Source organism: Chelonoidis abingdonii, chromosome 20, assembly GCF_003597395.2.
Source record: "Chelonoidis abingdonii isolate Lonesome George chromosome 20, CheloAbing_2.0, whole genome shotgun sequence".
Classification (NCBI taxonomy): Eukaryota; Metazoa; Chordata; order Testudines; family Testudinidae; genus Chelonoidis; species Chelonoidis abingdonii.
Window position 1 is genome coordinate 3,855,100 of NC_133788.1, and position 15,745 is coordinate 3,870,844.

At 58.6% G+C, this 15,745-nt stretch overlaps 1 protein-coding gene across 1 annotated transcript in view; it reads left to right on the top strand.

The window, feature by feature from the left end:
- Positions 1–7,306: 7,306 nt before the first annotated feature.
- TMEM132E (transmembrane protein 132E) overlaps positions 7,307–15,745 on the top strand; it is a 47,075-nt gene continuing 38,636 nt past the window's right edge. The window contains exons 1-3 of the mRNA XM_032789695.1: positions 7,307–7,532; positions 9,697–10,603; positions 15,001–15,141. Coding sequence (XP_032645586.1) covers positions 7,307–7,532; positions 9,697–10,603; positions 15,001–15,141 — 1,274 coding nt within the window. The remainder of the gene's footprint in view (positions 7,533–9,696; positions 10,604–15,000; positions 15,142–15,745) is intronic.

The window sequence follows — 15,745 nt, forward strand, 5'->3', positions numbered from 1 at the left end:
GGCCTCCCATTTGTGTCTCCGAATCTCCCCGGCTCTCTTTGCCAGGACTGGACGCTCCCCTGAAATCCTAGCCACACCCCAGCTTGGAGAGTGGAGTCCCATCTCCCTGCTTCCCTTCCCCGACGTGTCAATCAGCTATGGCCCTGGCCCAAAGCGTCAGCCCCGCTGCTCCCCAGAGGTGGCTGCAGTTCAGTGATGAGAGAAGGGATCCTGGCAGGCGTGCGTTTTGGGTCAGGTGCACAGACTCATCCTGGCGACAGGTGACACTGGATTCGGGGCACTTTGCTGTACCCGCAACATCCCCCGGGGGACACTGACTGTAGCGGATTCAGCCCCAGCGCTGCCCTCTCGGGTGCCCAGGTTGGCGCATGATTGCTGGCACTCCTGCGGGTTAATCACACGCCCATTTGCACACCCAGCCCCTCAGTTTGCACTGGAGGGGGGTGCTTTGTGTGTGGAAAAGCAGGGCTGTGAGAACACTAATCGCACCAGTTTCTTTGTTAAGCCACTGACTGCCAGAAGCCGGGATTGGACAGCAGGGGATGGATCACTGAATAATTGCCTTGTTCTGTTCATTCCCTCTGAAGCATCTTGCACCGGCATGGGGTGGATGGAGACCCAGTATGGCTGTTCTTACGCTCTCAGTCTTAATCGTTAACCCCACACAGATACATTTGGCGGGCACTAGCAATGCAAGCGTCCTCCCCCTTCCCCCCGATATCTAGGCTGGGTCTATAATAGATTTGAATTCCCATCATCTCTCCCGCAGCTCAGCTCTCCCACTGGTAGGAACTCAAGGATCCCCCATGTAGATCAGCTGACCTCATGCCACCCCCTCCCCCGGGCAGGTCAAAACAACAGCCCTCTTCCTGTGTGTTTTACATTGCCGTAGTGCCTGGAGGAGATCACCCTGGTCCATAGAGTTGCATAGAGACCTGACGTACAGCCTGATCAACCCAGATACCCCTTTACTGAGCCCAGATGAAAGCGTTTCAGTCCTCAGAGTGTACCCGCGTGCCACCAATGCCCAAGGCCCATGAAATGGGGAAGCGTTTGATTAGGTGAGACATGCCCAGCTGATCACAGAGGGCCGACCAGCTGCAGGGAAAGGTGAAAACCCCCCAAAGTCCCTGCTGCTCTGAGCTGGGGGAAAATTCCTTCTAGACCCCCAGTCCAGTGATCAGTTAGCATGCAAGCGAGGCCCACCAGCCAGGCAGCTCAAAGAGGATTATCTGTGCCAGCTCTGGGCACCGGCCTGCCCTGCCCAGTGTCCCATCTCCAGCTGTGGCCAAGCTCTGATACGTGCGAGAAAGGAGCTAACACCCCCTGCCCCCAACCACCACCACAGATGGGGAGCTCAGAGCCAACCTCTGCTCCCAAGAGATTGCTGTGGTCTTGCCATTTCAGCCAGTTCAGACAATGCTGGGGTGTGACACTGTTCTGGGGGAGCAAAGGGAATTGCATAGGAAATGAATCGGTGATGCTGAACATTCAGGAGCCATAGACAGGGCTAATCAGAGACTCCTGGGTCTTGTAATAACTTGCTAGCCAGCTCCTATAGAATCCAGCATGGGGGTAAAAATGCCAGTGATTGCCGGGGGCCTGTAGATTGGCCTTTGGGCCACACTCTCCGGTGCTCCGTTCCTGCGCTTGCAGCAAGGACAGAGAGCGTACAGAGTATGGTGGTTTTGAATCCCTGTACCATGAAGACATGCAGGGCTGGCCTGGCCTTTGCCGTAAATCAGAGCAGCCTCAGGGCTGCTCCTCCTGGCCCCCTAGAGGCACTGGGGAAAAGCACAACCCTAGTGCCCCACAATCCAAATACCCTCCACTGATTTATCCTTATGCTGGGAGTGGTGTTATATGCCTGTGACACTCTAAAGCCTCTTTACAGGGCATAAACACAGCGGAGAGTCAGGCTCCGGTTCCCACCATTGCTGTTGCTGCATCAGCCCCCACTGTCAGAGCGATGAGGGGACTCTGCTGTGCCCAGAAAGCCTTGGAGACCCAGGGCTGTACACAGACCCACAGATGGAGACTGAATATTTCAGTGTCTTTGACTGCTGGGTCCTTCTTCCTTCAGTGGGGACAGGACCGATCAGCTGCTTTGGAAGTGAATCGCTCCAGCTCCCCAGCGGGTATCAATTGGCATCCCTCCATTGGAGCAGCACACTTTGGCTGATTTGCACCGCCCTGCCCTCCACCCTGGTGCATTTCAAGAGGCCACATGCACCAGGGCTATCTGGCTCACAGAGGGGCGAGCTGTCGGGGTGCAGACCGATGTGCTGGAGATGAGAGAGGGGGTGGTGAGAGCTGAGGAGCGCAGCCTGCCGGGCTGACCCAGAGTACGAGAGAAATGAACACTGGGGAAGTGGGGATAGAGGGAAGGAAGGAGTCGCCCGGGGTAATCATCCTGCAGGATTCCCAGCTGCAGCAGGCCAAGGAGGCAAACGCTAGGGCCGGCCTGCATGATTTGATGGCCAGTCATAACGCCGTCGGCAGCGCTGTTGTAGCCGTGAGCGAGACAAGGTGAAAGAGACAAGCTTTCCCGTGCCACAGAGCTCTTCTTCAGGGCAGACAGAGCTGTGGCACTCGCAAGCTTGCCTGTGTCACCGGTAGGAACACTGTCAATCATGCACCAGGCTGAGATGCACCCAAAGGGACCAGCACCTGCCTTTGGCGCCGGCTGTGCCATGGGACTGGACGCTGCCAAGAGCTCTGCACAGCGGTGAACGTTGCCGTAAGAGAGGGGTGAGCAGATTCCCTTCTCCTGGGCGCTGCCTGAGTCAGGGACATAAGGAGGATGATTTATACCAGCTGGGGACCTGGTCCAGAATTCCTGGAGTGCCCTGCTGCTAACTCCACCCGTCTCAGTCCATCTGCCGTCCTTTGTCAGTGTTCACTTGGTGGGACGGTGCTGCACCGTCATGACACAAAATGAGTTCTCTTCCTCGGCTCGTGTTGTAATTCTAGCAGAAGACAAGATCGTGCTTGCCTGCCGATTCAGTTGTCCTTATGCCTGGGCTTGGAAGGATTAGATTTAGATTGGTAAATGTTGGTAAACGTCTATTTCACCACACCCCAACCAAGGAAAAAATATTCCCTCAGTGCTCAGCGCAATTTACAAAGAGGCAAACTAAGAGAAAAGCCGCTTGAGAGCGTATGAGAGTTTGATTTCTATTTCCTTTATATCGTTTGACCAGCGAGGTTGACAATTCGCATTTTAACCATTCTAAATCTCGGCATGGAATCGCAGATATCGACGATCATGACACATTTTGATGGTCTGAACTCCCTCCCCACTTCATAATGTTGCACAACTGTGATCCTTTAAACTGATCAAAATCTAACAAATGTCTCCGAAGAAACATCGATATTGTCCATCGAAACGGTGAAAATATAAAAATCAAATGTTGCCCAGCCTAAACCAACCCCTCAGCATTCCTTACGGGCGGGCTCTCATTAAAGGGCCACATTTAATGCTGCTCAGAGCTGGATTCCCCAAGCCTCAGTGCTGGCAGTTTGATCTCGGCACCTAGCGGGCACCCAACATACCGAGACCTTCTGAAACGCCATCCCTAGATGGCTGCAGGTTTCTTTTCCTCGTGGCATACCATCTGCTGCACTGGGATGAAACTCAGCTTGCCATGGTGGGAATTCCTGGCATCAGTGCATTTCCTTATTTTTAAAAGTGCCTCCCACATTTGAACCTGTTCCATTTGTCTGGATTTTTCAGAAATAAGTGCCCGCGGCGGGCACAGTACGTTTGTTCGCCCCTTCCCTTAAGGCCTGGGATGTGTATTGTCTCGGCTGGCTGTTTTGTATCTGTCAGGCCAGGCATATCTCTCAATTGGAAATCAGGCCTAGTGGAAGCAGGAATTGGCCCCTTTGAGTTTCCCTTACTAGCTGTTAAATCAACAGGCAGCGATATTGCCAAGAGCTTCATTGCCAGCGAATTGTCCAGTGGCCTGCTCTTTAATTCCCTGGGTCGAGACCACAGGAAGGAAGGAAGCTGAGTGGATTTAGAATCGTTGCCAGTTCCAGTCCCTTGTGTGTTAATTAATGGGTTCTCCCCAGACAGGCTGGTAAGGGCCTGTCTTTATGCCCTTAATTCTAACCTCTCTGACCGCAGGAGCGCAGTCTCCTGAAATGCTGACCCTGATCTGTTGCCCTGCTGGGCTCTGCAGACCTGGCTTGTTATCTGGGCCCCTGGGTTTCATTAATGACAGTTAGTGTGGCCGAGTTTTGCTGATTCACACCAGCCGAGGACGTAGTTCAAGGATACATCAGGCAGAAAGCAAACAGGCCCCCTCGGGGGGGCAGCACATTGCTGCCCGCCCCCAGCCCCCCAGGATTTACTCCAGTATCTGCTGGGGAGGTGGGCTGGGCCTGCTTCACCCTTCGCCTTCTGTTACACATAGAGTCCTCTGCTGAGGTGGGGTTGGACGGGCCTCCACAGCAGCGGGGCGGGGTCTTAACACCCTGTTGAGATGCTTGGAGCAGTTCCCCTCCCCGCCCAGAGCAATTGTCTCAGGCTCTCTGCAGACTCAGGCTGCTCTTGAGTCACATTTTTGGGCTTTTTACCACCACTTCCCAGGCTAGGAACTGACCTTGTTTTTTTTAATTGGAAGCTAAAAGTCTGGTGTGATCATAGGACTCTGGAAGCCGGAGCCCTAAGAACTGGCCTGCTGGGCTTATGATTTAAACTGCTCCTGTTTCCCCCCTCCAACTGGGCCAGGATGAAACTAGGGTGGGCCAGGTCCCAGGTACTAGTGTTCCCGTTCACACCAGCCCCCTCTCTTCATGAGCCTTTCCCATAGGTGTGCATGTGCCTATGGGCTCCCCAAGGTCAACGGGAGGCTGTCCTTTCATTCCCATCCTCCAGCATGAAACGACCGCGCCGTCCTCCCCTCATGCAAAGGGAGCCAGCTTCCAGTCCGACCTGGGGCCAGCGAAACAGAAATCAAGGGGAGTGGGCAGGGCAGTTTGGTGGTTCGCCAGCTGAGGCGAGTTTCCAGGGGCAGAACCACACGGTTTACAGCAGGAGAGTGATTTTCCAGAGTGAGACATTTTGTGGGAACAATTCTTGTTTTAATCTTATGCCCTTTCCCCAGTGGTTAGTGCAGGTGGATGATTGATACTGCAAATACTGTAATGTCTGTCTGCATGCAGCATTTCTGGGAGCTACGCCTCACCCCGGCATCCTCGGGTGCGTTAGCTCAAAGCTGCAGCACCGCAGGTTGCTGGGGGTTCGTTAGCTCTGTGCAGGGGCACCGCAGAGCACTAGAGGTTCGTTAGCTCTGTGCCATGCCACCTCAAGGCCCTGGGGTATGTTAGCTCTGTGCCGTGGCACTGCAGGGCACTGGGGGTTCATTAGCTCTGTGCCGTGGCACTGCAGGGCACTGGGGGTTCATTAGCTCTGTGCCGTGGCACTGCAGGGCACTGAGGGTTCATTAGCTCTGTGCCATGGCACTGCAGGGCTCTGGGGGTTCATTAGCTCAGCGCTGTGGCACCGCAGGGCACTGGGGGTTCATTAGCTCGGTGCCGTGGCACTGCAGGGCTCCGAGTTCGTTAGCTCGGCACCATGGCACCACGGGGTGCTGGCGGTTCATTAGTTAGTGCCATGGCACCGCAGGGTGCTGGGGTTCGTTAGCTCTGTGCTATGGCACTGCAGGGCTCTGGGGGTTCGTTAGATCTGTGCTGTGGCACCACAGGGCTCTGTGTTCGTTAGCTTGGCGCTGTGGCACCGCAGGATGCTGAGGTTCATTAGCTAGTGTTGTGGCACCGCAGAGCTCTGGGGGTGCATTAGCTCGACACCATGGCACTGCAGGGCTCTGGGGGTTCGTTAGCTAGTGCCATGGCACCACAGGACGCTGGGGATTCATTAGCTAGTGCCATGGCACCACAGAGTGCTGGGGTTCATTAGCTAGTGCCGTGGCACTGCAGGGCTCTGGGGTTCATTAGCTCTGTGCTGTGGCAGTGCAGGGTGCTGGGGTTCGTTAGCTCTGTGCTGTGGTACCTCAGAGAGCTGGGGGTTCGTTAGCTTAGCATCATGGCACTGCAGGGCGCTAGGGGTTCGTTAGCTCTGTGCTGTGGCACCACAGGGCTCTGGGGGTTCGTTAGCTCGGCGCCATGGCACCACAGGGCTCTTTGGGTTCGTTAGCTCGGCGCCATGGCACTGCAGGGCTCTGGGGGTTCGTTAGCTCAGTGCCATGGCACCGCAGGTCTCTGGGTTCGTTAGCTCAGTGCCATGGCACCGCAGGTCTCTGGGTTCGTTAGCTCTGGGCTGTGTCACCGCAGGCTGGTGGGGGTTTATTAGCTCTGTGCTATGGCACCACAGGCTGCTGCGGGTTCGTTAGCTCTGTGCCATGGCACCGCAGGGGCTCTGGGGGTTCATTTAGCTCGGCGCCATGGTACTACAGAGCTCTGGGTTTGTTAGCTCTGTGCCGTGGCACCACAGGCGCTGGGGGTCATTAGCTCTGTGCCGTGTAACACAGGGCTCTGGGGGTTCGTTAGATCTGTGCTATGCACTGCAGGGTGCTGGCGGTTCATTAGCTAGTGCCGTGGCACCGCAGGTTGCTGGGGATTCGTTAGCTCTGTGCTGTGGCACCGCAGGGCTCTGGGGTTCATTAACTCTGTGCCATGCATCGCAGGACGCTGGAGTTCGTTAGCTCTGTGCCGTGGCATTGCAGGGCACTGGGTTCATTAGCTAGTGCTGTGGCATCGCAGGGCACTGGGGGTTCTTTAGCTGGGCACCGTGGCACTGCAGGGTGCTGGGGTTCGTTAGGTCTGTGCTATGGCACCGCAGGCTCTGGGGTTTGTTAGCTTGGCGCCGTGGCACTGCAAGGCTCCATGTGTATTTAGGTCACTCTGTGACACTGTAAGGTTAGACCCCGCTCCTCTGCCAATGCCCCTCAGTCCTGACCCAAGTCCTGACCTCTCTCTCCAGGGCAGTGCTCGGAGCTGGGACCTGGGCCCAGGAGCTGTATTCCCAGGTGCGTGGACAGTGAGCTCACTCCAGGGTGGTGGGGCCACACTGCTTCGTGGAAACTCCGATCTCCCCGCCGCTAATGCAATAGCAGCACCCCCTACAGTGGAGCCGAGCCTGCTGGACCCCCCCCCATTCCCTGGTTGTGGAATTAGCTCCACAGTCTGAGCTTTCACTTGAAAAACCACAACAGGCCCATATGTCGCCAGCATGAAGCAGCCCCACCCATCCCAGCTGATCTCAGTGGTGCCACCTTGATTTATACTCCCTGACAAACCTGGCCTTCTGCGCCTTCCCTTCGCAGTTGGGCAGGCCTGAATGCATGTCATGGTGCAGCAACGTCCGCCTGAGTCTGCAGGCAGCCTGCTCCAGCAGCTCGGCAGGCGGGTCGGAAGTTCGTGGCACTCAGAGGATGTCAATTTGTCGCCATGGAAGCAGTTCATGGTTCGACTTTTACACGTTTGTCAGAGCCCAGACGGGCGTCAGTCCGAAACCTACTTGATTTCCCCGCCAGCTCACCCACCTGGCTTCAGCGGCCTGCCTGGTGAGCTGACAGAGAGTCTGGGAACATCAGTTCCCTAGTTCCAAGGTTCCCGCTTCAACCGGGATTCCCAGGCTTCTACACCTCCAGCCCAGTCAAGCCTTCCATGGTCCCAGCTCCTTGTCAGCAGGCAGGATGCTGGGGAGACTGGAAGCCGTAGGACTGCTCCCTTCATCTCGATGGAGCGTTACCTCTGAAACCTACCGATGTCCATTTAGAGGGCCATATTGCTCTCTGTCGCACTGCTGCCCAGTTTGGCAGTTCCTGCACTTCTCTCTCAGCCCACCTCCTCTGGTGCCCAAGCCCCACACTGCTCCTTCCCCAGCTGCCTTCTGACAACTCCCACACTGTGGCTTGGAGCTGCCAGCACCACCCCTTGACCCATCACGGTGGGAAAGAGAAGATCAGTACAAAGCATATTGCCTCGCAGATCAAAGGAACGCTCCCAGGGGCTGCTGGGCTGAGCGCGTTGCTTATTTACATAGTTGCTTCATTAAAAACTCCTAATTTTAGCAAAGTTTACCCAGAATTCCCAGTCTGCTCGAGGCGGCAGGATCCAGGGGCCTGCTGCAGAATTTCGATCTAGCTCCCCACAGAATCGACGGGGCTTTCCTGTTCTCTGGCTTGCAGCAGCACTTAGCAACCCCAGCCATGGACCGCAACTCCTTGTGCTGGGTGCTGTGCATTATTTATTAGGAGCATTATGATAGCGCCTAGCGGCCCGAGTCAGGGGCAGGACCCCATTGTGTTGGGCATGGTATGTTATTTATTAGGAGCATTACGGTAGTGTCCAGTAACCTGTGTCAGGGGCCAACCCCGTTGTGCTGGACACGGTACGTTATTTATTAAGAGTATTACGGTAGCACCTAAAGCAGCCTGAGTCAGAGATCAGGACCTCATTGTGCTGGGCGCTGTATGTTATTTATTAGGAGCATTATGGTAGTGCCTAGCAGCCCGAGTCAGGGCCAGGACCCCGTTGTGCTGGGCGCTGTACGTTATTTATTAGGAGTATTACGGCAGCGCCTAGCAGCCCGAGTCAGGGGCCAGGACCCCATTGTGCTGGGCGCTGTACGTTATTTATTAGGAGCATTATGGTAGCACCTAGCAGCCTGAGTCAGGGGCCAGGACCGCGTTGTGCTGTAGAAATCCAGTCGATTTCCAATCTGATTCCCCACCTTTTCCAAATTCCTCGCTGCATTTTCAGTCTGTATCTCGGGGTGGGGGCGGGGAAGCGCATTGGCAAAATCTGGGGTCTCTGAACAAACGCAGGTGGAGATCGGCATCTCCCCGAATGGGCCCCAGTCTCTCCTTGTGTTTTTCCTAATGCGGTTTTGCCACGGCTTATCTCCCGGTCAGTATGTCCCCCCGTGGTGCATTTCCTCCCAGAGCCCATGTGAGACCTGGGGTGCAGAATTCTGGCGGCGAAGGGTGGAGTTGGGGAATCAATGTGGGAGTTTCTTCACCTCCCAATAAAAACGGTTGTGAATACACACACTCACGTCCCCCTCTCCCCGCCCTCCAGCAAACTGCCTCGTGCTGCCGATGATCTGATGGACTGGGCCGTTTGCCAGGGGCCAGCTGGCGTGATAAAACTCATGGCCGGTGGCTTATAGGCCCCGACAAGCTGTGGAGAGTCTCCCAGGAGGGGCCCCGCACCGCAGGGGGTTGCAGACTTTCAGCGCTTCAGGGGTTCCTGGAGCTGGGACTCCAGGGGATTGTGCAGGCATCCTACCGAGGGGATCCCATTCGCTGGAGCCTTCGGAGCTTTGCCTCCATGCCCTGGCTGCTGTTTTGGATGCTAGGCTGTAGGTGCCCCATGCCGGCGCTTCCTTGGGACTGCAGGAGGGGTATAAATCCAGCACGGAAGCCAGCAGAGACGGCAGGCCGGCTCCTGAGCTTGTGTCCGTCTCTGCCTCGGTTTGCCCATCTGTACAATGGGGATAATGAGGTGGCCCTCCTGTGTAAAGCGCTTTGCAATTGGTGGATAAAGGCGCGGTCACAGTGCTGCTGACAGCATGGGGGGGTGCGTGTGGGAGACGCGGGGGTACGTAGCAGGTGCAGGGCAGTGGCCGGTCAGGGGTGGCGGGGGCTGCCATGGGTGGCAATACACGGGTGCTCAGCACTCTGTCCCGTCTCTAACCCGCCCTGTTCTCTGTCCCGTTCCCAGCCCAGGGCAAGGTGCTGGCACCCAGCTTGGAGCCCCTGGAGCCCTGGCCCCCCGCAGCAGCCGTGACCCTGCCTGTGAGCTACCGCCTCTCCAACACCCGCCTGGCCTTCTTCCTGAAGGAAACGGGGGCGGGGCCGTGGGGGAACGCCAGCGTCCCCCTGCAGCGCTCCGAGCCCTTCGTCGTCTTTCAGACCAAGGAGCTGCCCGTCCTCAACGTCTCGCTGGGGCCCTTCAGCACCGGGCTGGTCCTGCCCAAGGAGCAGCTCCAGCCCTCCAGCACCCTGGAGATTCCTGACCGCCTCACCGTCAACTGGAAGGTGCGAGCCTTCATCATCCAGCCACGGGTGCTGGCCAGCCAGCCCGTGGTCCAGGTGCTCTTCTACGTGGCAGGCCGGGACTGGGACGACTTCGACGTGACCGACCGGCTGCCCTGTATCCGGCTGCACGCCTTCCGTGAGGCCCGCGAGATCAAGAGCTCCTGCCGCCTGCGGGGCAGCTTGGCCACCTGCCTGGTGCAGACCGAGCTGCCCCACGCCTGGTTTGGCCCCTCGGCTGTGCCCTTGGGCAGGAGAAAGGCACCGGAGGCCCTGGACCTGAGCGGCGAGAGTCAGCAGGCTGAGTTGTACTACACGCTGCATGCGCCCGACGGGGCCGGGGAGTGTCCCGGAGAGACGGCCCCGCGCCGGGGGGGCGGCACTGCCCGGACAGAGGGCCCCACGCAGCACCCCTTGCTGCGCATTGGCAGCATCAGCCTCTTCCAGCCCCCGCCCACCCAGCTGATGCAGGAGCACAGGCTGGACAGCAACATCTTCATCCGCCTGCCGGACAAGCCCCTCAAGCCGGGCGAAGTGCTCAGCATCCTCCTCTACCTAATGGCCAACTCCACCGTGGAGCACTTCACGCTCAGGTACGTCCACGGGGCCGGGGACGAGCACGTTAACCGCTCCTCTGCAGCCCTAGCCTGAGCGCCAAGCCGACGCTCCAGCCTGCTGCTAGGAGGCGCTGTGCTGCTGGTGTTTGCCCTGAGCTGCTGCGTCGCTGTTCGCTGGGATACATCTGTCGCGGCCCACCCCAGAGCGGGCTGCATTTCAGCAGCGAGTGTAGTGATCGTTCCCAAGTTTGGAAAGGTGCTTGATGTGCCTAAGTCCCATTGGTTTCGTTGGGAGTTTGTTGGCTGGGCTCTCTTGAAAATCCGATGGGGAGCCTGTCTCCCGGGGCAGGTTCAGCAGCGAATGGGGAAGGGTGTGTGTTGCACTGTGTGTGATGTTTAATCCCCGGAGGTGATTCTTTGGGCCTTCTGGTGGGCGCAGGGGAGGAAGTGTCATCACACGTTACTGCGTAGTACAAGGCCCCCGATGCAGACGTCCCCGGGGAGCAGGTCGGACCCCTCACACGGGGCATCCGAGGAAATCAGAGCAGGGTCTGACTCGGCGTTTGCTGCTGTGTCATTAGAGCGGGTGGGAAAATGGGCCTTTTTCAGGCTCAAGCTTGTGTTTCAAACACGAAATATTTCGATTCGGGGCCGCTGCCGTGGGTTCGTCTGGAGGCTAGTCCGGCTGGTTGGACTACCTCTGCCAGGCCGCGGGGCGGGACGAGGACAGTCCATCATGGGATCATGCCCCTTGGCTCAGCGCTCAAAGGGCTCCACCTCAGAATGGTGGCTTCACACTGGGTCCAAAGGCCAGGTTTAACGTCAGGGCTGCTGGATATTTGGAAAAGTCTGGCCCTACGGGACTTACCCAAGGTCCTATGGAGTCAACAGCAGGGCAGATTTCCTGGGTCCCAGCCCAGCCTTCCTTGCAGGCTCTGATGCTGGTTTGGAGGGTGGCCTGGAGGAGATGGCAGGGCCTGAGCGCTAGGTTTTCTGGGGCGTCTTGGGGGACAGTGGTGTGAGGATGCTGCGAGCACTTCGGCAATCGGCTCAGCTCCCGGGGTGCGTGGCAAGGACGCAGCGAACGGGGAGCCTGCATTGTTAATAACAGCCAACCCCTGGGGGCGTTGGTTAAACCACGTCCCCCGTGCCTGGCAAACACCCTTGTGAGGGTGGCCTCGTTAACCTGATGCCAGTAATTGTGGGCATCCCCACTGCGGATGCATGTTACAGACGGGGCGCAGCAGGGCGTGATGCAGGGAGAGAGGCCAGTGTGTGCGTGTGTGTGTGTGTGTGTTCCTGACAGCCCTGCTCGTCTCCCCAGCCCCAACGCACCAGCTATCCCCATGCCAGGGACCCCGAGCCCATGGCAGGCAATTCAGTGAGTGTTGGGGAGCCCCTGTCAGTTTATCATGGGAGTCATACAGCACAGGGTGTGAATGTCTGCCTGGCCCCTGGGCGGGACGGGCCCTGCCATGGGGCACAAGGGACAGCCAGAGCAAGAGGTACAGGGCCCTGGCAGGAGGCTGAATGAGTCGGGGGGGTGGAGGGGAGAGGACAGTGGGGCTGGAGCTGTAGGGTGCAGAATGGGCATGGCCAGAGAGTGCTGCAGTGGGTGGGTGGGTGCTGGAGGGGGCAGGGTGGCAGAGCAGAAGGGCGCTGGAGGGGAGGGGTGGGCAGGGCTTTAGGGTGCTGGAGGGGAGGGGTGTGCAGGGTTTTAGGGTGCTGGAGGGGCCAGGTGGCAGAGCAGTAGGATGCTGGAGGGGAGGGGTGGACAGGGCTTTAGGCTGCTGGCAGGGAGGTCTGGGTGCCCTGCACACACGGCCAGCTGCACAGGGCGAACCGCCCACGCAGTGGAAAGGAGGGGAGCTGCACTGGGACGGGGAGAGGGACCGATCATAGCAGGGTGGGTGGCCACATGGGCAGCGTGATGAGTGCACTGTGTTTGGGGGAGGGTTCAGACCAGCTGCTGGCAGGAGGGTGTGGATAGGGGGCTGGGAGAGGTGGAGGGTGGAGATCCCTTTAGGCTAGACTCAGAACAAGACCCCACCGTGCATGGAGCAGTCCTGGTCATCCAGCACAGTGCTGAGCCGCCTCCCCTAGCCCCGCCCAGGGGAGCGCTCGGTGTCTGGCACGTGTAGCCCTGGCATGCTGGCATCACACTCTTCTCCAGTGCCAGAACGGGCATCACACCTCCTGGTGTCCTTCCCAGCCAGTCTGAGCCCGGAGCTCCTGCCCACTCTCCTTCCAACAGCGCCCGTCGGGGGCCCCGTCACTGCTCCTGCCCTGCTCTGAGTTCAGACAAGGCTGCCCCGGGGGCGGGGGGGGAAGTGGGGCAATTTGCCCCAGGCCCCGCAGGGGCCCCCACGAGAATATAATATTCTATAGTATTGCAACTTTTTTTATGGAAGGAGCCCCCGAAATTGCTTTGCCCCGAGCCCCCTGAATCCTCTGGGCAGCCCTGGGGAAAGAGAAGGATTTGTGGCCTGAAGAGCCATGCCCGGCTAGTCCAGGCCTGGATCCTGACACCGCACAGCTGATACCCCTTAGCCCTGGCCTGCAGCCTCCTGCTATTCCCCCTCCCTTCCCTTCCCAGATATGCCAGGGTTCCTCCTTCCTTACCCGCACCCCCTGCCATGCCAGCCCCTCATGCCACGGTGCACCACTGTGCTTGCAGACTGCTTTGGGATTGCGTTCCCGACAGAGGGCATCTGGCAGACATGGCGTAAAACAGAGCTATGGAAAAGCGTTAGCAGGGTGCCTGGATCCCGGGGGTGGCAGCTCCTGGTTCATAGAGCCCTTGATTGGAGCCCAAGCGTAGAGCCTACGGTGATATCACTGATGTAATGGGACAAAGACGGAGCAGCTGGTCATATTTGTTAGTGAACGAGCCCGATGCGAAAGAGATGGGAGAGGGAGCACCATCCCCACCAGCTAAATGCTCAATGCACCCTGCTAGTAGCACCACCCCAAGCCACCGAGCCACTGCGTGCTCCGCTCGCTCGCTGGGAGTTCATTCGCTCAGTTCCCGTCCTGTCAGCCCCGCTGGAGGGGAGGGACAGCGAGGGGAGCAAACTGTAGGAATCTCCTTGGAAGCATGGTGGAGAGCCGGGGATTAAGCTGCCTTCTCCGCCTGTTGGTAGTGGGACAGGGCCCCTTTCTCCCAGGTCTGCACTGGTGAAAGTCTCTCTAGCATCCTACGGGCGATGAGCTCGGAGGGGTGTGGGGGGGGGGTCTTTGATCCAGGTCCCAGCAGGTCACAGAACCAATCACCACTGCTCGCTAGGTCAAGGACCCCCGAGCCTCTCCGCGCTTCTCTGCCCTGGAGGGTGGCGAGGAGCGGATGGGCCCGGGGCTTCTGGAGGGCAGGGCGGTGCGTCCCAAGGAAATAAACCTTGGTGCACGCAGCCCCGTCTGCCTGGGCAACCCTACAATAACAAAGGGAGTGTCCTGCAGCTAGGGCGATAGCCTGGCCTTCAAGAGACCCCTGCTGTGCCCCAGACTCCCCGTGTGCCCTTGGCCACATCACTTAGCGTATGATTGCACCTGGAGCAGCCGGACTTTCAGCCCAACTAGCTCTGGTCCTGAAGAAGCAGCAGCACCCAGAGCCCTGGCAGCATGTGGCGCCGCAACCTCGGAGCCGACACTGCTGCTGCGTACGTCACCCACCCCCAGGGAGCCAGGCTAGGACCCTGGGCCCTTTGCTTCCCCACTCGCCCACTTGAAAGAAAGATCTTTCCTAGCTGGTAGCAGCAGTAAGTCTGTTATCCGTTGGGTGGGCCAGTCTCTCCCTTTCTCACACACACTGTCAGGCCACACCCTGCCCAGATCCATCAGCAGCATCCTTCTCCCCTGCACCAGCGCAGTGCACTAAACTCCTGCTCCGGGCTGTCCCCTAGTCTGCCCTGGCCACCAGGCACCACACAAAGCCGGGCCAGAGCCGACGTTCTCTAGCTCGACTGCAAGATCTGGGCGGGATGCAGGGATCACTGGGCGAGGTTCTCTGGCTGGGGTGGTGCAACAGGTCAGACAAGCTGATCACCAGGTCTCTTCTGACCTGGAAATAAGCCCCTGCAGAGCTGAGTAATCCAGTATTAACCACCTACAGTCACTGCCAGGCTTTCATAGCCCCTGAAAAACACCTCTCTCTCATGTTAACCTCAGAACGCAGTAGTACCCCCGTCTGCCAATGGGGAAACTGAGGCAGGGAACGCCTCTTTCCTGAGTTCCAGTCTAGTGCCCTGCCTCTAACCCTAATGGCTACTAGCCGCCCCCAGCCGAATACTAGCCGCAACATTGTCCGCCGCGCTCCATGGGGGAGGAACAATGCTCTGGGACATAAGGGTCCTTCCCCCGGGATCGGTCCCGCCGTGTGTGGCTGCAGGCAGGCAGCCCTGCGGACGTGAGCCTGGCTCTCCTCTCTGGCTCTGCAGGGTCAAGGCCAAGAAGGGCGTCAACCTCGTCAACACCAAATCCAGGAACCTCCAGTGGCTGGTGACCTCCGAGCTGCTGACGGGCGGGAAGCACTCCACAGCCACCGTCGATGTGGCCAAGGTAGACGGTGCGCTGCCGAGGTAAGCGCCTCGCCGTGTCCCCTTCTCTTTCTCGGGGTCAGGGTCTGACCGAGCCACGGCATCGGGAGGGAATTTCCCCCCGCTCGGATCGGGTTCTCTGCCTTCCTCTGCAGTCCGGGGCACGGGTTGTCTGCTGGGATCCTCTGGACACGTCTCACGTGCCGCGGCACTGGTGCACCTCGCTCCCTCGCGTTCTCTATCTGTGTGCGCCAGGGCTTAGTCTCCAGGGGGCTGCAGTTGGGCTCCACGCAGGTTTGCAAGAGATCTGGTGGCCCCTTCCGACCTTAGCCTCCAGGACTCGCTCACCGGGGGGGCTCCTGTGGTGCACCCCTGAGGGCAGCAGCACCCGGCTGAGGGGCGGGACCATAGCGGTCTGTATTCTCCTGCTGCGACACGGCCCTTGGCGCTGCTCGGCTTGGCTGGCTAGGCCCATTCTGTGACCGGGAGCATTGCAGGGGCAGGAGCAACATTTGTGGGTCATTGCAGGGGGGGAGGGGAAGCAGGGTCTTGTGTTGCCCTGTGGGAGCCCCCAAAATGGTTGGCTTTGAAGAAAGACTCCGTCCCCCTCTCCTAGGCCAAAGGCTCTGGAGGGGCGTTGCATTAA